Source organism: Rana temporaria, chromosome 3 (genome assembly GCF_905171775.1).
Source record: "Rana temporaria chromosome 3, aRanTem1.1, whole genome shotgun sequence".
Classification (NCBI taxonomy): Eukaryota; Metazoa; Chordata; class Amphibia; order Anura; family Ranidae; genus Rana; species Rana temporaria.
In genome coordinates this window covers 253,029,395-253,051,782 of record NC_053491.1, presented here as the reverse complement: position 1 = coordinate 253,051,782, position 22,388 = coordinate 253,029,395, and the positions used below count along the sequence as shown (strand labels likewise).

Below are 22,388 nucleotides of genomic sequence, written 5' to 3'. Positions count from 1 at the left end.
TTGTGCAAACCAATCAATATATGCTTATTGCGATTTTTTTTAACAAAAATATGTAGAAGAATACGTATCGGCCTAAACTGAGAAAAAATTTGTTTAAAAAAATAGCAAAAAGTAGTGTTTTTTTTCAAACTTGCCCCTCTTTTGTTTATAGCGCAATAAATGAAAATTTCATTTGGGTACAGTGTTGCATGACTGCGCAATTGTCATTCAAAGTGTGAGCGCTGAAAGCTGAAAAATGGCCTGGGCAGGAAGGGGGTGAAAGTGCCCTGTAGGCAAGTAGTTAAAGAGCTTTCTGCATTGTATACAAACATGCCCTTTAATGTAACCTGATAATTAAAAATTACAGATCAGATCGCGTTATGCCTGTATGTGGTAAACACACACTGTACTGTAAATTACTGTCATGCACCATTCATCCACTTTGTAGAGAACAAGTTGCAGGGGAAAAAAAAACATAAACCCCCCCCCCCCCACCACCCCCCAAAAAAATAGCAAAAAAACACAACCAAGCAAACACACACTAGTGATGCAAAAGCCAGCAGGTTAAATTACATTGGGCTACGACAGGCATCTGACACACCCAGAAGTGTCAGATGCTGAAGATTCTAGTGAGGACTGGCTCCAATAGAGTTATTAAAAGAATTACAACAAATTTTGGTATTTTACCTTTTTTTGGGGGAAAGAGTTACATTTACCCTTCATGTACCTGCTGCTGCCAAATCAAGTCTGGAAGCATGTGTCCTATGTTTTCTGCAGTCACGACTGATGTGTCACACTGGAAGAACTCCAATGCCTTATTCATGTGAAGGCCACCAGGGAAATGAACTAAAAGGAGTAGTCAATGATTTCACATTTCACGTGCCATCTAACAGGAAGGCCTTGTTTATTTTCTGCTGCAGCTACTTCTCTTTTGTCATTCCCATTTCTGCATTTTGATTAAAGTCTAAAGTTATTAAATTTCCTCACTGTCTTCTGAGAATTCATCCATAAAAGTCAATGTTACTTTTCATTTTCAACTCTGATGAACTGTCTCAATTGAGCTTTGCCCGTCAGCTGAACAGAAATTGACTTAAAGTCGCTGAACCTGAGAAGGTGGTGGAAAAATATAAAATAAATCAATCACAAAATGTCAGGGGAGAGGTCAAATTGAACTCTTCTTCCTGGGTGGATGACCGTTTTTCTTTAGAAGACAATGGTGCAAAGGTATGCAAAAAGTGATCATTAAAAATAAAATACAATGTTATGGTTTATGTTCACATATTAAAGTTGTGTAGTACACTAAAGCAAAACTTAAAAAACAAAAACGCATTTCTGTACTTGATTTTTTTCCCTGCAGAAAATCAAGAAAGAATATCTTTTATATTTACATTTTCTAATTCTCTATGAGAAATTAGTGCCAATGTAACATATGTAGGATTTTTGCATCATAACAATTTACATATAACCTGTAATCAGCATCTTCATCTTTTTACTTTTTTTTTTTTTGAACGAACGCCAAAGCCAAATCTTTAATAATACTGTGTACTTGAAAAGTAGCCATACATTTAATTAGAAGTAAGCTTTTACAATTAGGGAGACTGCAAAGACATTTGTACTTCCCTTTGCCTTGAGTTTATGAAGATTTAGACCAGTGGGAGGGTCTACCGTTATTTATGAGCCAGTTTGAGACAAACCCATCCTCTTATCCACTGCCCAGAGCAATTCATAGGATGCAGTGCCATTGGTGGCTGTAAACAGACAAAAACTACAGTGTGCAGTGCACAAAACATGGTGGTAGATACATACTACAGTGTGCAGTGCACAAAACATGGTGGTAAATAGATACTCATTCAGCCTAGGTTCACACGGCTGTGATCCATTTTTGATCTGACTTTAAGTTCGATTATATAGTGCAACTTGGATGCTACTTAGAGGTTACGTTTAAGTGGTTTTCATATTCTATTGGGCCCAAATCATATTGGAATCGCGGCCAACTAGTACAGGAACCTTTTCCAAAATTGCACTGTGCCAAGCTGCACAGATATGAACGGGCACCATTGAAAATACGATTCTGTATGACTCAAGTCATGTCTGAAACCGCACTTGTGTGAATGGCGCCTCACTGCTAGGATAGCAGCCAGCCATTGTACTTAAAGATATATATATATATACACACACACACACATATACACACACACTAACATATACACATACATATTTTTTTAATGATTTTATAGATTTTAATATACAGCCACTTATGGTAGCGGCTTTTGGATATTTTAGTTTATGAATCCAAGAGTAATGTAATCTTTATAAATATAGACAGGTCTTGAAATATCATGACCTTTGTTTATGGTAAGTATTCGAATGGACACAAGTTTTTTTTTTTTGTTGTGCAAGATTCTATTTGTGTTATGGAGGAGGGTTACACACTTTATATATCTGTGAAAGCAAGCGGCATCCCCTATGTATTCATTTACTGGAGTCATTTTGAGTATGAGAAAGGGTACAGCCGCCCATAGACTGTTTCAAATCTCCTCCGGTTCAACATGGACTGCCCAAGATTCAAACCATGTGTGGACAAGCTGATTGTACCCAAGTTGATCAACTAGGGTACAACCACCCTGGTTGCGATGATTACCAGTGGCTATAACCACTAGCAACAACCGAAATAGCGGCCGGGACAGGAAAGCTCAATGGAAGGCATTCCCCTATCAACACTGACTTTGTTGATGGGGGAATCTAGCAATTTTTTTTCCTGCAACCACAGAAAGTCACACCATCTATTTTTCTCCCAGCTCTTAGAGCTGCTTAGTGATCGGCTTCCTGCTGTGCTACACAGTGAGCAGAGGGAGGTCTTTACAGATTCCCTAGCTTCTGAAGAAGTCCCCTGGACATACTGTCCAGGGTGCTGTGCCTATAATGTCATCCCGTGAGTGGGCACAGTTACCTGGACAACCCATCAGGAGGAAGGGAGTGTTGTATATGCAAATGAACCTCCTGATGATGCTGGTTGCTTAGTTTACATGTCTAGTCTGAGGTCGCTACACTAAGTGCAATTAGATTTGTTTAAAAAAAGTATGGGCTTGTTTTTTTTTTTAGTCATACTTTCCTAGCTAGATGCAGCATCAACCCCATGCTGCCACCTGACCACCCACTGTCTTGAACACTAAGAACTAACCGATCAAACACCGCAGATCGCTCAGATCTCACAACTGCGTGAGCACAGAGATGGTCAGCCTGTTAGTCACAGCCTCTTTGTTCTGGCCCCCCATGCTCACTGGAGCGCTGGGATGTGAAGGGGGCGGGATCAACTTAATGAGAGGCTGAGTCGAGTGCCAGTCCAGGTATATAGGCGGATACCGACCATATGGTGGCGATACTTCCCGAGCCTGGACTTGCTCTGTGACAACAGCCAAAAGCAGGCTTCAAAACGGGTCACAAGAGTGCATAACAAAATTTACTCCAGTGACCCACAGAAGTACAGCCAAATGAGAAAATACTGTAAAATACATACAATTTTGATTTTCATATTGATGAACATTTTGCCACTTTTATGTGAGACACGTTTTCTTGGTGTGATATGCAACAAAGGACTAAAAATTCAGAAGACAACATTGTATAATAGAGCTGCATGATTAATCGTAAAAAGAAAAAACTCCCCTTACGATCTCCGATTATATGCAACAAGTGCAGATAGGTCTCACTTCTGACAGCTGACAAAAAAAATAAAAAATCCAAGCAGCCTGCCAAGTTTATCACAACACTGGAGATAAAGGGAAACATTGTAACATGTAGTTCAAAGGAATGAACTTCTGTCTGAAAATTAGGTCAGTTTAACCACTTGAAGACTAAATCTTTTTCTGACACCTGTTGCTTACAAGTTAAAATCAGTATTGTTTGCTAGAAAATTACTTGGAACCCCCAAACATTATATATATATTTAGCAGAGGCCCTAGAGTATAAAATTGAGTTTTTTTCAATATTTTATGTGGCATTGTATTTGCACAGCGGTCTTTCAAATTTTTGGGGGGAAAGAATACACTTTAATGAATTTAAAAAAACGAAACAGTAAGGTTAGCCCAATTATTTTGTATAATGTGAATTTGTATAATGTTACGCCGTGAGAATCGTGATCTTTATTCCAAGCAAAAAATGTGATTCTCATTTTAGCCAGGATCGTGCAGGTCTATATTTTTTTCTAGTTTTTGTATGATTGGTGTGCTGCTGTGTTTTTCTCTTTTTGTTGCACTTAGGGCAGGGATTATTTTAGTAGCTGACTGGATGCAATGCACAACTGCTCCAGCTTTTAAAAATCCCCTTGAAGGTAATGGTCATGTACTGATATCTGGTATAACGTAGCGTGTATCTTGTAGCATGTACAGTGGACTACTAGATATGGTCTTCCTTTTAAAAGGAATGCTGCCTTTTTAAAAAGATGCAGGCTGGGGACATAATGCTTCCACTTCAGTAACAAGTATGCAGCAAGGGATTCTACACTTACTGGCTGCATCCTCATTTCTAGAATTTTGCCAAAATCTAAAGGACAGACACAGGCTATATATATTTAAAAAACAAATCAGCATTGTGTTCTTCCTTTTAATTTTCTTATGTTGCCCAGGTGGGGAGGTTTGGGGGTGGGATGGAGAGGAGGGGCGCTCTGGCGGTAAGACGTACAATGATGGCATAACACGCACCTGCTAATGATACCGATAATACTGTTCTCTATATATGTATGTGACCTAATGTAACGTTGGATGATATTGCTAGAAGAATTTATCGACTGGCTGTACCACTGTTTGATTATATTTTTATATGTACCATCTCTTGTATTTAATAAAAAGACTTTGATTTAAAAAAAAAAAATCAGCAATTTTTACAGGTTCCCTTCAATGGGATCACCAACAAGAATTCAGATACTGTTATGCGCAAGAAAATTTGCAATTTAGAAATTGGCATAAACCGCAGTTACTCAGCTTGTGAAACTTGGGTAACTAATGTTTCTTGTCTGAAAAACTTTTAGTTATTATAACCAAGTTTAATTGTTTTTTTAATCCTTTTAAAAAAAAAAAATCTGCAAAAAATGGACAAGACTGATATGGAAAAATCAATCACTGGAACAATAATGAGTTCATAGTTTACACTGCACCTTACCAGAAACGGGATAAAAGAGGCATATGAAGGTGTGTAAGGGAGAGGGGTCCCAAATGTGATAAGGACAACTATTTCTGCAGACAGGAGAAATGCTGGGTATGTTACTAATTGCCCATCTAGGATGCCCTGGCAGTTAAATGGTCAGGCACACAATTTAAAGTGTTGCAATAAATGTAATTTTGTAATAATAGTGGTGTGTTGTGGCAGTGGCCTGTACAGCATGTTCTCTTGTATTTCCAACATCTTCTTCTCCAACCTAATTACAATTCTCAGGTCAAATACCGAAAAGGTTAAGGGCATTCGTATGTACCCAATGCTTCACTGAACCAGCTAATGTGTATTGTACATTTGTATCCTTCCTTTTAAGTTAATTAACGGACACTTCCTTCTGCTGCCTGTCACGCTCTTTCCATTTTACAACACAATCTAATGATGTTAACCTGACATGAATGGGAAAATTTAGGACAGCCAAATCTGCAAGGAGGCAAGGAAAATAACTAGATGTCTCTGTGAAGTAACACATTTTATATTATTATTTAAAAGTGGTGTTACACTTAAACCAGTGTGCACATCATCACTGGTTATCTGTAAAAGTATTTTTGTGAATTTTGAGCCCTGTGCTTCATGGGATAAAGAGAAACCAATTCATATCAATGAGTTTTTCATCTGATTTAGATCATTCGCCTAAGAAAAAAAATGTTTAAAAAAGGTATATGAACCTAATAAAGCTGAGCAGTAGATAAATAAAAAGAGACAGTTAAAGCAACTGTTTATTCATTAGTCCTCTTTAGCAAGAATTACCCCTAAATATTACTTTTTATATTAGTGCTCTGTGGCCAATATATCAGACGCCAATTCCCCATCCAAGAGACTACAGTGGTGAAAATACTATAACTGCGTTGGAATGCTCCAGTGACTACCACCTTTCCAAATCTACCTCTGCATACACAGGCCTACAACGCAGCATCTACTCACGATGTATCTGTCACGTAACTACATTACATGTTACCAGATTTCAAACCTCTACATTCCTAACTTTCCTTTTCAAACTTTTCTACATTTCTTCTCCCAGGTTGCCATCTTTGAAAGAAAAAGCAGGTTAGCCTAATCATGTCTCATTAATTTAGAAGGCAATTTTACATTTAACAATATTTATAATAGTTAAAATGCTTGATCCAGGGGTTTCTATACAGAGCCATATCTCTATTCTGGTTCCATAGATACTATTTTAAGACCTGCACACACTTGCCTCTCAGTCTTCCAAAATTACCAGACAGCCAACCTACATGTAAGTGGATGATATATTGCAGTACTAACAAGACCCAACAAGTTTACAGCATAGTATTATATGTACTGTAACGGCTACCCACTGGTGTGAGGGTCTCAGCCGTTGGCGACGTCCTTTTCCCTGGCAAGCTGCGATATGCAGGTACCGCTGGTATATCCCATCGAACGCCCTTCCAAGAAACGAGACGTGCTACGTTTGAAGGGTCAAGCAGACTGACTTTATTTGGCATATTTCACCTGCTTATATCTGGTTACAACTGTTACAAGAACAATGACATCTCCTTGAATTAATCACTTGGCCAGTTTCTAGCCGCTTCGGCACCTCACCCCACTTAACATTTCCTGGCCAGGCACATAGAATTCAATTAACCTTTAAAACAATTATCACTCACACATAATCCCCATCAGCATACACCTCACAGGGGGGCTGTTTACCTGCACACAAAAGAAGAGTTCATTATCTATGCGAAGGGAACATTAGCATTCAACAATGAAAAGAAACTTGTCCAATTAACCCTTTGAGCTCAGAATATAATGCGGTACATCCACTTGTGACAAGCCATGCAGTTCCTTGTAGTCCCCCTGCACGAAGATCATAACTGTCCCGGCAGCATGCATGTGTCCGTTACACTACTCCCCCTTTGTGGAACACTCCGGCAGACCCGGATTGATCCTTTTCGGATCAGCTTGGGGATGTCCGGTCTGCTGTTAGGGTAAAAGTTCCGTTTGCCTGGACAGTCCGTCAGCCTTCCCATTGGCTTACCAGGTCGGTAGCTGATGGTGAAGGTGAATAATGGAATTCAGTTCTGGAACAGTCACTTGCTTTGCTCTCTCAATGGCTCCCAAAACCTGTTGCTGATGCTCTTGGGACAGATACGGCACCACCTGGATGCAAATCCCATTTAATCTTTTGACAATTTCCGCCTGTTTGTGCATTTCAATGTTCAAGCCACGGGACATCTCATAATACATGACATAGTGTCGTTGCATCTCTGATTTCTCACTGGCCAACTTGTCACATTCCCATTTTAGACTGTGATATTGTGCCGGATCTACAGTACATGTCGGGGAAGGTAGTCTTACCCGGTTCTCAGCAGCAAGCGGGTTGATTCCAGCAACGCGGGTGGTCACGGGACAAGCAGCAGCAGGTGTAGGTAAATAAGCCGAAGTCAGAGGGCCAATGTCGTTGCCCAGCACCACCTCGGCAGGTAGGTTGTCCATGATACCAACTGTGGTCTTTCCTGACCCGGCTCCCCAGTCTAAGTGCACCCGGGTGGTGGGTACGCGAAATACAGCACCCCCTGCGACCCGGACGGCAACTGTGCGAGTGGACACGTTCTCTGGCTTTACCAGATGTTTTTGAATCAGAGTGATAGTAGTCCCGGAATCTCTTAAGCCTTGTGCTACTTGTCCATTCACTCGTACCACCTGACGGTGATGCTGACGGTTATCCGGAGAGGCCGCTTGTATTGGGTCTGCCTCATACCAAATTCCCAGACATTCCTCCGGGCCCCCCTCGGTCTCCAGGCAGTGGGCCGCAGAGGGACGTGATGGAGTGACCTCTGTGTTGGGTGTTGTGCGTCTCCAATTGTTATTTGTAGCTCTCAAAGGGCAATAACGAGCAATATGTCCAGTGTCGCTGCAGTGATGGCACGTCACCCTAGGCGAATCCCGGGGGTAGTTGCTAGGCCCCTGAGGACGTGGTGGGACTGGAGCCCGAAACTCTGGGCGTGGGGTGACGGTTGGAGTACGCGGTTCTACCTTATGAGCCAGCCGTGTAGTACCCTGGCTTACTTTCCTTGTTTCCGCGTACTCATCTGCTAGCCGAGCCGCCTCGTTTAAGTTAGCGGGCCGGCGATCTCGTACCCAGTCTTGTATGTCTGCGGCTAGGTCTTGAAAGAAATGTTCCATTAGGAACAGCTGCAATACTTCCTCCCCGGTGTTGGCCTTGCACCCTTGGACCCAAAGGGATGCCACCCTTTGTAACTGGTTGGCCCATTCCATGTGGGAGTCCACAGCCATCTTCTTGGACTCCCGGAAGCGCCGGCGGTAGGCTTCTGGCGTTACGGCATATCGGGTTAGCAGCGCCTTTTTAACTTGCTGGTATTGTAAAATATCCTCTGGAGCGAGAGCCCGAAAGGCTTCATTGGCTTTGCCCGACAATTTCCCCGACAAAATAGTGACCCATTGGTCTGGTGGTACCTGGTGTAGTGAGCACTGCCTCTCAAAGTCCGCCAAATATCCATCGATTTCCTCCTCACTTTCTACAAAAGCTTTGAATGCAGTGAACGGTATTTTCTTTCCTGTAGCAGCAGGTGGGGGGGTAGGAACTGCAGGTGTAATGGGCTGTCTCGCTCTTACCAGTTCCAGTTCTTGTCCCCTCTTCGTTTGTATTTCTTCCCTTGCTTCCCAGAACAGCTGGTTGATAAGTTCCACGGACGTTTCTGGATACAAGGATAATCTCCGCTGTACAATCCCAGTAATTACATCTTCTTTGCTGACCGGTGCAAGGGGCTCCGTTCCTTCCATGGATCCATCCATTTCGTCCAGCTCAAGCAGGTCAGCTACCAGCTCCCTCCGTGGTCTGTTGCTGGCGCTCCTACCACGACTCTCTAATAAATCTTTCAGTGTGGATCTTTTCAGCCTGGCGTACTGCGACTCCATTCAGCACTTGCTCTTTGGATAAAAGGACCATCCCACTGCTACCAACCAATGTAACGGCTACCCACTGGTGTGAGGGTCTCAGCCGTTGGCGACGTCCTTTTCCCTGGCAAGCTGCGATATGCAGGTACCGCTGGTATATCCCATCGAACGCCCTTCCAAGAAACGAGACGTGCTACGTTTGAAGGGTCAAGCAGACTGACTTTATTTGGCATATTTCACCTGCTTATATCTGGTTACAACTGTTACAAGAACAATGACATCTCCTTGAATTAATCACTTGGCCAGTTTCTAGCCGCTTCGGCACCTCACCCCACTTAACATTTCCTGGCCAGGCACATAGAATTCAATTAACCTTTAAAACAATTATCACTCACACATAATCCCCATCAGCATACACCTCACAGGGGGGCGGTTTACCTGCACACAAAAGAAGAGTTCATTATCTATGCGAAGGGAACATTAGCATTCAACAATGAAAAGAAACTTGTCCAATTAACCCTTTGAGCTCAGAATACAATGCGGTACATCCACTTGTGACAAGCCATGCAGTTCCTTGTAGTCCCCCTGCACGAAGATCATAACTGTCCCAGCAGCATGCATGTGTCCGTTACATGTACCTTAGTGGTTATTAAACCTTGCGATCCTGTCATTCCAAGCAGAGAAAGATTTCGGTCTAGAACACCATGTGAGACAGAAGTTGCCCTTAGTCAGCCAGAACACTTCAAATTCAAACTCATTTTGTGCCGAAATAAAACACCATCTTCCCATTTTTCCAGCAGCTAGCAAAAAACTGTTAGTGGCAAGAGGCAATACAAAGACTATGTAGCTTTTATAGAGTATATATATATATATATATATATATATATATATATATATATATATATATATATATATATATATATATATATATTTATTCCAAATCTAAAGCTGACCATAGATGGTTTGAATCTCGGACCAGTTCAGCCGGGAAAGACCAGATTCAAACCATGTATAGGCAGGCTAATTGTACCCAAGTTGATCGATTGCTCAACTCGGATGCAACCAGCACGCCGGGAAAATATTGTCAGGACGCCCCTCCAATGGGGAAAACACAATCGCTTCATAGGAGGCATTCCCCCATCAACACAGTGAATGTTGCAGGAAATAAAATCGTAGAGTCAATGGCTGACTTTAGTAGCCTATCCACAAAATCTATCTATGACCTATCAGGCATCACAGAAAAAGCATACTTAAGCAAGCACATTCAATGCAATATTTAACAGAAGGAATATAACAAGGTAAAAAGACAATTACTCACACTTTGAATGCTTGTCACAAAGAGCTGAAGATCTCATATCACAGAGCCGTATTGTTCCTTTACTGCTGCTATATACAAATGTATTGCAATGGTGCGGGTGAAATTCTGCGGCTGTTATCACTTCTGTAAGTTCTTCCATATTGGTTGGTTTAATATCCACAATATCTGGAGGACACAATGTTAAGGCCAAACATTCACATCTGCCTAAACAGGTTAAAAAAAAAAAATCACTTTTCATTTCTGTGATGAAGTGATCAGAGTAGTTTAAAGACCAACGCCAGTGAAAGGTTTTTCATATTAAATTTGTAATAATGAGAACCTTTTTAGAGGAGAGTGGAAAATCTGGTGCAGCTGTACATGGTAGCCAGTCTGCTTCTTTCTTCAGCTTGTTCAATTAAGCTTTGACAAAAAAAAAAACCCTGCAAGCTTATGGCCCCGCTTACACAGGCTGCCCAATCAGGTCCGCCTAACAGTTTTTCAAGCGGACTGAATTGGACCCTCCAGTTTCTTCTATGAAGCAGCGGATGTCTGTAGACATGTCCACTGACACCCATTGCCATCGGATCCGATACTGTCCACCTTAGGCCCCATGCACACGAGAAGTTAATGCAAACACATGTAAACTTAAGTTTTCAAAGGCAAAAACGGGCGTTTAAAACGCCCATTTTTGCCGCGAATTTCGCAGCGTTTTACCGCGTTTGCGGCTATCAGCGTTCATAACAAAGACATTGTAGACCCTCCCAATTTTGCGTCTGAAAATACGTGCCTAAACCCAACTGCTTTAAAACTCAAAAAAACCTGAATGTGTGCATGGACACATAGGATAACATTAAATGTGTTCAGGGGCAGTTGAAAAAAATGCCCAAATGCCTCTGTCCGGCAGATCCCAGATTGTCCCATAGAGGAGAGTGGGGCTGTATCTGCTCTGCATAGCAGAGCAGACATGGACATGTCATCTGCCTGCTCAGCAGGGATCAGCGGAGCGATCCCCCGCTGAGCAAGTGGATTCCACTTAGCGGATGCGCCCATGTAAAAGGAGCCTATTGGTTTCTTTGAAGAGTTGCACCAGATTTTGCACTCTCCAGTTTTAGTAAATCAACACCATAGGGTTTAAAGCTTTTATCCACATAGTCTCAACTTTTTATTTTTGCTTTTGTTCCTTTCTTTTTCTGTTCAGGTGACAAGTGTCAGAGTTTTGACTGGAGTTGGAAATTTACTGAATGCTCCGCTTCATTGTAAAAGCAATGGTAGGCAAGACTGCCACAACACGTACCCACTTCCCATAAGGATCCACCCCGTTGTCCAAGGCTGTCACAGAAGGGAGAAAAAGCTATTCAATTGTAATAGAGATATATATAAATATATATTTCTATATCTATATATCTCTAAATGCTGGGAAAGCCAGCTCATAAACCTTGACGCACGAATGAACCATACATTGGTGGTCTACTGACAAAATCCTTTAACATGAAAACAAAAAGGATACTGAAACTTCGATTTGTTATTTCTAGATTCCATAGGTTTATCCTCAGATCATCCGCTGACATGTACGTTTCATAGTCGCTGTTCACCGATATTGAATTAATGTGATATGTGTGTGCATTAGAAAACACTCTTCGTGGTGTGGCCTCCACCATTAGATCCATGGGCCTCAATACAGGTACCTGGAAGAAGGAAGATATCACACACGATTAGTATAAAAAAACATAAAATACTTGAAAATTACCAGTAAACAAACATTATTGTGGTTATAAGTAATAAAGTTTAATTTAATCCAACCAGTAAGATCTCATACACTTTAACATGTTAATGTAATTTCAATTATTCTGGAGTGTTTTTAAATATACAGTTTTCATTAAGATCATTGCTGGCATAAAAGGTCCCTTCTTCAGACACTTCCTGTTATAAGGTGACAACACTTTCGATGGAGACTACAAGTGGCCATTGCAACACAAATTACCCAGGCATAGTGCACGGTTGTCAACATCAGAAAACCTGCTGTCAAAAATGCTATAAAGCCATTCCTGGGGTTCAGGTATGTAGACAAGTGTCTGCAGGAGATAAAAAGCACCGACATGCAAAAGATGAAAAACAAGTATTGTATTTAGTTATATATAAATGCCAACTATTTATAATACACATTACTTTAGTAAACTAAAAAGGTCATTGGGTTGGCATTTACATCCAATTTAAACCCTAAAGCTAAGGAAATACGATTTAAAGGGGTTGTAAAGGTAAATGTTTTTTTACCTTAATGCATCCTATGCATTAACCTGAAAAAACATTCGACAATACCGAGTCCCCGTTCTACTTACCTGACCCCTTCAAAGTCCCGCTCACCCCCGACATCCTCTTCGCCGCTCAGCCTGGCCATTGATTGACCTTACCAACTATGTATGTATGAGAATTAGTGATGTCAGTATGATTCTGCTCACTGTTCTCCCTATTGAAAGCCTGGAAATGAAAGTGTTGCCTCTACCAAAACAGCCGTTTTCATACAGAGACGCAGTTTGTTCAGAACAATTCATGTAATTCAGTATTGGGGAAAGACCATCTGCAGGAAGACCACATGAAGTACTAAGTTTTGCATCTGCTTGTTTTTTTTACTTTTTTTTTTTTACCTTAGTAGAGGGCAAATCTTCCTTGAGGGGCTTTAGTTAGGGAGGTGAATAATAACTAAATGGTCACTCTGCGTTTTTCTGAGAGAGGAGAACCTTCCAGAAGAACAACCATCTCTGCAGCACTCCATTATTTAGGCCTGTATGGGAGAGTGACCAGACGGAAGTCACATCTCAGTAAATAGGCACATGACAGCCTGCCTGGAGTTTGCCAAAAGGAACCTGAAGGACTCTTAGGGCATGAGAAACAAAATTCTCTGGTGAAAACAAGATTTAACTCTTTGGCCTGAATAGAAAGAGTCATGTCTGGAGGAAACCAGGCACTGCTCATCACCTGACCAATGCCATCCCTACACTGATGCCTATTAGTGGCAGAATCATGCTGTGGGGATGTTTTCCATTGGCAGGAACTGAGAGATTAGTCAGGATCAAGGGAATGATTAATGCAGCAATGTATAGACACATCCTTGAGCGCTCTGGACTTCAGACTGGGGCAAAGGTTCATCTTCCAACAGGACAATGACCCCAAGTACACAGCCATCATAACAAATGAGTGGCTATGGGACAACTCTGACTATCCTTGAGTGCCCAGCCAGAGCCCAAACTTGAACCCGACTGAACATCTCTGGAGAGATCTGAAAATAACTGCACCAATCTGATGGAGCTTGATAGGTCCTGCAAAGAATAATGGGAGAAAGTGTCCAAAAATAGGTGCCAAAGGTGCTTCAAAAGTATTTAGCAAAGGCTGTAAATACTTTTACAGAAAACCTTATTATACAGTATCTCAAACACCAAAAACAGAGGTTTTGTTGCATACATTTCCAAATACATATGAAGTCAAAGTGGGGTTGATTTACTAAACTGGAGAGCGCTAAATCTGGTGCAGCTGTGCATAAGAAACCAATCGGCTTCCAGTTTTTTTTTTTGTTGTTAAAGCCTGATTGAACAAGCTGAAGTTAGAAGCCGATTGGTAAACATGCACAGTTGCATCAGATTTTGCGCTCTGCAGTTTTAGTAAATCAACCTCATTGCTGCTAGACCAAGTCACCTCTGAAAAGCATGGTCTCCAATTTTAAACTGAGCACCCAAACAAATAAGACAAAATAAACCTTTAAAGAGTAACTCCACTTTTGTTAAGCACAAATCATCCCCCCCTGGGTGATCTTTGTACATTGCAAGCTTTGCTGCAGATTTCTACATTTTGTTATTCTGAAGAAATCCCCGTTTGTTCCTCTGTGCCGAGTCTAACGGGAGTGGTTTAATAATTATCAGTCAGCGGTGCAGCTGCAAAGCACTAATGAGGAAATATGCTGGGCCTGCATCCCTTTAGACATTATTTTCTATTGGGAGTATCTCCCCAAAAATTACATTTTTGTTGTAGGGGATGCCTGAAATCCAACTTGCTGAAGTGTAGACAGTGAGGGGCATTCTGTGTACAGGACACCTCCAGGTAGCATTGCATTTTCAGAAAATTACAGCAGTTGCAGATTGAAAAGGAAAGGTCATTTTTTATTAACATTCAATTTGCAGTTCATTTTGCACAGAGTGGTCCCGATGGTCCTCCTCTGGGGTCCCTCGCGGTTCCTCCGCACATCAGATAACCCCCTAGGAGAAGCTATCTCCCGGGGGGGGTTATCTTGCGGGCGTGCTTCTAAATCATTCCTTTGGTGTTCATAGCCGCCGAATGTATGACTCAAGCCCCACCCCCTGGCGCCTGCATCATTGGATTTGATTGACAGCAGTGGGAGCCAATGGCTGTGCTGCTATCGATCTATCCAATCAAGAGCCGAGAACCCCAGGCAGAGGAAGAGAGCGTCTTCCACCGGGTGGAGTTCCAAGGCTCAGGTAAGTAAAACGGGGGGCTAGGGGGCCGGTGACTGCCAGAAGCTTTTTCTCCTTAGTGCATAGGGTGCATTAAGGTGAAAAAAACACAAGGGTTTACAACCCTGTTAAGCTTTAGGGTGAAAAAAACACTGAACAGGAAAATCTGTTTGGAAAGCAATAATGCAAGAGGACAAACTATGTTCAAAACACCCAAACACTAGAACTACGAAGACCCAGAAGCTCTCCAGCTCTTATGCAAACACATAAGAGGAAAGTTTCTGAAAATACTCTGTGCCTGTTTGTTGCTGACCAGATGTACGGTGTTGAGAACGTCCCATACAGCATAAGGAAAAGCAGAATCATTCAGCTGAGTAAATACATGCATGAAAAGGGCATATCTGATGTTACTTGGGTGTTTTGTGCTCTGTAATGCATTTTCTCAGAGTGCAGTGATCCATTTTACTAAAATCAGCAAAACAATGCCGCAGCATGTAATGCTCAACATTCTTGCAGTCAACATTTCAGACAGTAGAAAAACAAAAAGCAATTGAAAAAATGTTCAGCACAGTAAAAAACAAATAGAATATATGACTCTTCATTAAAAAATTAAGAAAAATTGAGGTATTACAATAGCATCCAGTCTGGTTCTAGCTACAAATGATCTACCACAAGTTATAATGGCCATACACAGTCTGACAGTTACAAGCAATGCTACCAACCGAAAAACCACATGCAGTAATCAAGGTGTGCAGGCATTTCACTAGAGATCAAGAATGTCCGGCCGGCATAAGCATTCTATGCTGCACACAGATTTTCTGAAATACTGGAAAAGTCCTCTGCGAACAGGCATGCATTGTCCGTTATCAACGCATCTACCCAGGGCAGCCATCAGAAATGTTGGGGCCCCTCACACAGCTTAAGGCATGAGCCCCTGGAGCAGAGAACCCTCTGTCTACACAATAAACTGATACTTGTAAAACCTTTAATTATCATTTTAAAAATACTCATTTGATCATTACTGGGTCTAATGCTAACGTGAAAATAAAATTGTCAAAAAAAAACTTTATTTGCCCTTAAACAGGCATAACTAATACAGCGGTACCTAGGATTATGAGCATAATTTGTTCCAGAAGAATTCTTGTAATCCAAAGCTTTTGCACAAGTTTCCCCATAGGAAATAATGGAAACTCAGATAATCCGTTCCCATGGCACTGCTAGTGTATGCAGTACCGCATATAATCAGAGGTGGTGGGGGCACCAGAGATATTTGGAAACACTCAGTGCACTCGGATTCACTTGGAGAAGCTCGGAGACACTCGGGAACGGAGTGTTTCTGTGGGACTGCGAACCTCTGGCCAAATGCGGTACTGCACATCCCAAAGGCTTGAATTCTGCTCTGGTGGGTTTACATGTATTCCAATGTGTGTTTGGTGCCTTTACATGTATTCCAATACGTGTTTGGTGCTTTTACATGTATTCCTTCCTGTGTGTTCCTCCCTACAGAGAAAATGCAGCAGGTTCTACTTTTGTTGACGTCACTGGAAAAGATTGCAGTGGTGTGAACTAGGGTCATTGGAATTGCAAAAAAAAAAAAAAGGTGCATGAATTTTTGATGCAGATAAAAAAAGCGCAATGGATTGCATCTGGTGTGAACCAGCCCTGTTTTCTAAGTAAATATAGAGACCAAGGTGTTTAAACATACAAGATTCTTTGGTTAACAAAAGCATTTCCAAGTGGACATAAACCCTCTCCTATACCCAGTGAACAGCCTCAGATACAGAGATTAAACAAATCTCCCTACATTTTACATGTGTACAGTCAGGTCCATAAATATTGGGACATCGACACAATTCTAATCTACTTGGCTCTATACACCACCACAATGGATTTGAAATTAAACAACCAAGATGTGTTTTAACTGCATACTTTCAGCTTTAATCTGAGGGCATTTACATACAAATCAGGTGAACGGTGCAGGAATTACAACAGTTTGTATATGTGCCTCCCACTTTTTAAAGGGACTAAAACTAATGGGACAGATTAATAATCATAAATTAAACTTTCACTTTTTAAAACTTGGTTGCAAATCCTTTGCAGTCAATTACAGCCTGAATTCTGGAACGCATAGACATCACCAGACGCTGGGTTTCATCCCTGGTGATACTCTGCCAGGCCTCTACTACAACTGGCTTCAGTTCCTGCTTGTTCTTGGGGCATTTTCCCTTCAGTTTTGTGTTCAGCAAGTGAAATGCATGCTCAATCAGATTCAGGTCAGGTGACTGACTTGGCCATTGCATAACATTGCACTTCTTTTCCTTAAACTCTTTCGCACTATGCTTCGGGTCATTGCCCATCTGCACATCCGTGACCGCGCCCGCGGGACCCGATCGCCGCCGGTGTCCCGCGATCGGTCACAGGCGCTGAAGAACGGATTGAGGTGTGTGTAAACCCCGTTCTTCTGTATGGCAGTGTCACTGATCGTCTGTTACCTGATATAGGGAACGACGATCAGTGACGTCACGCCTACAGCCAAGCCCCCCTACAGTAAGAATCAATCCCTTAGGGCACACTTAACCCCTTAGTGCCCCCCTAGTGGTTAACTCCTTCACTGCCATTGTAATTTTCACAGTAATCCGTGCATTTTTATAGCACTTTTCGCTGTGAAAAGGACAATGGTCCCAAAAATGTGTCAAAAGTGTCAGCCATAATGTCGCAGTCACGAAAAAAAAACCGCTAATCGTCTGCATTACTAGTAAAACAATAAAAAAATTAAAATGCCATAAAACTATCCCCCATTTTGTAATCGCAGAGGTGATCAATTACCACCAAAAGAAAGCTCTATTTGTGGGGGGAAAAAAAAAGGACGCCAACTTCGTTTGGGAGCCACGTCGCACGACCGCGCAATTGTCAGTTAAAGCGACGCAGTGCCGAATCACAAAACTGGCCAGGTCCTTTACCTGCATAATGGTTTGGGTCATAAGTGGGTAACACACAAGGATAGAAAAACAAGAATGGTTTCGATTTGCTAAGCTTTGCAGATTCCCCCACAGTGTGTTCCACTACCTAAATGCTGTTAAGCAAAGCAAGTTTTTTTTCTGACAAGATTAGAGACACCTTAGAGACACACTATTGACATTAAAAAGAATTATTGCAGCATAATTTAGGCCCCAATTGCAGTTCTTGCTGCATACATCTTTATGTTTGCTTTGCATATGAATATCAGTTTGTACAGTGTTACAATCTTATTACGGTAACTAATGATAATACTAAAAAGGTGTTCCAAGCAGGTAGTGAATGCAACAGAGCTTACATGAATAGAATTGGATGCAGAATAGTAAACATCTGTGTGCCATATTACCAGCCGACACCGGGAGAATAATGACATTTACTATTCAGAAAGAAAACGTGCCAGAAGTAAAGGGTGCAGCCAGTAACAATTTTCTGCTGTACAAATGGGCTTTAGCACAAATAAGCCATCAAGAACATTTATGAAGAGTATTGGCAATTCCTAACTCTGAAAAAATAAATAAAGCGGATTGGCATTTTATATAAAATTACCACCTGTTCTGGGTAGCTGGTATGGACTGTCAGGTTCTAAAGTTTTGGACAGCATATAAAAACATTTGGAAAAAAATCTTAAACCGTTAATCATGTTACCATACTGTAGAGAACACTTTAAACGGGTCTTTTTGTATTGAAGGGTTTGAAGACCTGATCCAAGTTCTTCATGAAGATAAAGGCTTTTGCACCCTGCCAGGATAGGCAATCACACCACATGGTAAGCAGGGAGTGATTTATTTCACAAAAAGGTGAAAGAGCATGTGTTCCACTTCCCATTAAAGAAAACACAGATTGAAGTCTGAAGAATGTACACTGTCAACATTCTCCAAAAAGACCTATGTTGAGAAAAAAGGCTTTGAAACAGAAAATACCAGGAAATTGTTCTAGCTTTTTGCATTGTGTGATACAATTAGGGTTAAGTGAACTTGAGCAGTTCTGGGATTCAACACTTGTGAGCCCGAACAAAGTATGATTTATTTTTATTCAGTTTACTTAAATGCAGGAATAATTTATGGATGAAGAGATGAAACATGCAGATGGCAATGAATGGAGCTTTGGCCCAATCACCTTGCCGTCAGGGCAGTAAATTTGCACATCTCTTTTGTGTCATAGATCTTTTGACCGTAAGCCGTTTGTTGGTGACAATTTAGTCTAGGTAGCTAATTTTGTAGGAATTTCATTGCCATAATGGGAGTATAAATGAAAGCTTTAATTTACATCCGTCACTTCAAATCTAACCTAAAACTCTAAAGATGGCCACAGATCCACCCGGCCTTGTATCTATGGCTCAGGTTGGTGGTGTAATGGTGTGGGAGATATTTTATTGCCACACTTTGGGCCCCTTGGTACCAGTTAAGCATTGTTTAAATGCCACGGCCAACCTGAGTATTGTTGCTGACCATGTTCATCCCTTTATGACTATCATCTGATGGGTACTTCCAGCAGGACAATGCCATAAATCCCAAACCATCTCAAACTGGTTTCTTGAACACGACAATGAGTTCACTGTACTCCAATGGTCTCCACAGTTACCAGATCTCAATCCAATAGCGCACCTTTGGGATGTGGTGGAATGGGAAATTTGCATCATGGATGTGCAGCCAACAAATGTGCAGCAACTGGGCAGGATGGATTTTAGTCCATCATGTCAATATCGACTAAAATCTCTTAGGAATGTTTCCAACACCTTGTTGAATCTATGCCATGAAGAATCAAGGTAGTTCTGAAGGAAAGAGGGGGTCCAACCCGGTACTAGCAAGATGAACCTAATACGGCCAGTGAGTTTATATGCAAAAAAAATAATTGGTTAAGGAAACTTTTTTCCATCACCAATTTTCCTTTAAACTGGCTTAAAAAAAAAAAAAAAAAGGAACAATCTAAAGGTGGGATTAAACGTTTAGTATAGTGAACAAAAGTACAAACAAAAAGGTGCAAATTTCTCCCATAGGACTTTTTAAGGCTAAAAAAAGCAATATAATTAAAACATATGCATGCTTTAATTTTATAAAGAAATACAACCATTAAACCATAAAAACATTTTTGCTTAAAATATTTATGTTTCGGTATCACAATACAAATTAGAGGTCGCTTTGACCATTACAACACCCAAAAAACCCTGGCTGGGGATAGTTCTGTTTAAAAAAAAATAATAATTCAACAATTGATATGCCAGTTTTTTTTTTTGGGGGGTGTTGTAATGGTCACCTGTAATTAGTTACATAGCTAATGTAGTTGGAAAAAAAAAAAAGACAAGTCAATCCAATTCAATCAACACAGAAAAACAAACAGAAAACCTCCATATACATGCAGTTGATCCAGTGGAAGGAAAATAAAACCCAGTAAAGCATGATTCAATTTGCTCCAGCAGGGGAAAAAAAATCCTTTCTGATCCCAGAAGAGGCACATCAGATTTTTCCTGAATCAACTTTACTTATAAATATTAGTATCCAGTTATATTATGTGCATTTAGGAAACGAATCCAGGCCTTTTTTAAAACAATCTAATGAGCTGGACAGAACCAGCTCTGGAGGGATTATATTCCACATTTTCACAGCTCTTACTGTGAAGAAGCCTTTTCAGTATTTGGAGATTAAATCTCTTTTCCTCCAGACATTAAGAGTGGTCTGTGACGACCTCAATCCCTGGTTGACACTGATGCAGCTTTAAAATCGCGCTACTTCAGCGCAATTTCAAAGCCACACAGTAATGTGATTTGCACTGCGGATTTCATTGCTGCGTTATTTAACAAAGTCTATGCAAGTCACAATGAAAACGGTAAAATGTAGTGCAGAAATCTTTTTCATAATCGCTGCAACATAAATCGCAAGGATATGACCGGTTCCATTGCCGACAATAAGGTGCAACATGTCATGCAACTTGGAATTGCATGGCAAGTCACACCAGTGTGAACAGGGGCTTAAGTAAATAATCTTACACCAAGTTCACTATATTGACCACTTATGCATTTCTACATTATGGTCATATCGCTCCTTAATCTCCTCTTCTCCAGAGAGAATAAACTCGGTTCCTCTAATCTTTCTTCATAGCCGAGTTCCTCCATGCCTCTAATAAGTTTGGTTGCCCTTCTCTGCACTTTCTCCAGTTCCCCAATAGCCTTATTATGAACTGGTGCCCAAAACTGAACTGCATAATCCAGATGAGGTTTTACTAATGATTTGTACAGGGGCAACATTATCTCTCTCTCTGGAGTGAATACTTCCAATACAAGAATTTGGCTCGCTTTGGAAACCACAGCTTGGCATTGCATGCTATTAAGCCTATGATCTACCAGAACCACCCAGAGTCTCCTTCACCATTGATTCTCCAAGTTGTACTCCCCCTAGTATGTATGATGTGTTCATATTTTTAGCCCCCAAGTGCATAACTTTACATTTATCAACAATTAGCCACATAGTTGCCCAATTAGACAGAGCATTGAGGTCGGCTTGTAAGTTGGAGACATCCTGTAAGGACGTTATTCCACTGCATAGTTTGGTGTCAACTGAAAAGACTAAAATGGTACTTTTATTCCCAGACCCAATATCATTTATAAATATTAAAAAGTAAGGGTCCCAACACTGACCCTTGGGGTACACCACTGATGACCTTCGGCCATTCAGAGTAAGAATCATTAACCACTACTCTCTGAATTCTGTGTTTTAGCCAGTTTTCTATCCATTTACAAACTGATATTTCTAAGCCTGTAGACTTTTTACCTTACACATTAGCCGTGTGTGGGGAACTGTGTCAAAAGCTTTTGCAAAATCCAAGTATATCATCTCCATAGCCACTCTTTTATCTAATGATCATGGTGCTGGAACACAATTTTATGCAAAAATGTTAACGATTTATTTGTATAAATAAAGCATGTACTGTATATGTTTTTATTATATTGCTTTCTTTTGCTTTAAAAAGTCCCATGGGAAAAATGTGTACCTTTGGTACTTTTTTGTAAATAAATGAGGGGTGTGGGCAGGAAGCAGCTCTCGGTGGACCCACTGTTTAGAATTACATATAGTGTACCATTTTGTGCATGTGTATAAATTGCAACAAAACAAAAAGGAGGGACAATTGAGGAGGAAAGAAGGCCGTTTCCAAAAGAGGAACATACAATTTGAATGAGTAAAAAAGTGTGAAGTTGCGCTAAAATCAACCTACTAATTATAAAACACGATTGATAAAATACACCTAGTCATTCAAACGATCATGTGTAAATGGCTAATAAGTGAGCAAAACTGATAAGGAATATCAAAAAAAATATACAAAAATCGTCCACAACCTGGTGTAGATAAGCTTGCCTGAAGAGGAGTAATCAATACAAATGGTTCCTGCGGTTTGAGATGCAATCCCAATTAAAATGGTAGAGGCTTCAAGTGCTTTCACATAGGTTCCTATTCCAGGATTTGCTTGTATAACATAACTCTTAAATAAACCAGAGAGAATTAAAACATAGCGCAATATGCTGATGCTAATTTCTATGTCAGAATTATGCAAATAAACTCACA

The 22,388-nt window shown here is 40.8% G+C and overlaps 1 protein-coding gene across 5 annotated transcripts in view; it reads right to left on the bottom strand.

The window, feature by feature from the left end:
- PPP2R2B (protein phosphatase 2 regulatory subunit Bbeta) overlaps positions 1 to 22,388 on the bottom strand; it is a 482,864-nt gene that overhangs the window by 18,708 nt on the left and 441,768 nt on the right. For all 5 annotated transcript variants that reach the window (XM_040344569.1, XM_040344570.1, XM_040344566.1 and 2 more), the window contains 2 exons: positions 11,868 to 12,045; positions 10,382 to 10,546 (listed from right to left, as the gene is read on the bottom strand). In XM_040344569.1, the coding sequence (XP_040200503.1) occupies positions 10,382 to 10,546; positions 11,868 to 12,045 (343 nt within the window). The remainder of the gene's footprint in view (positions 1 to 10,381; positions 10,547 to 11,867; positions 12,046 to 22,388) is intronic.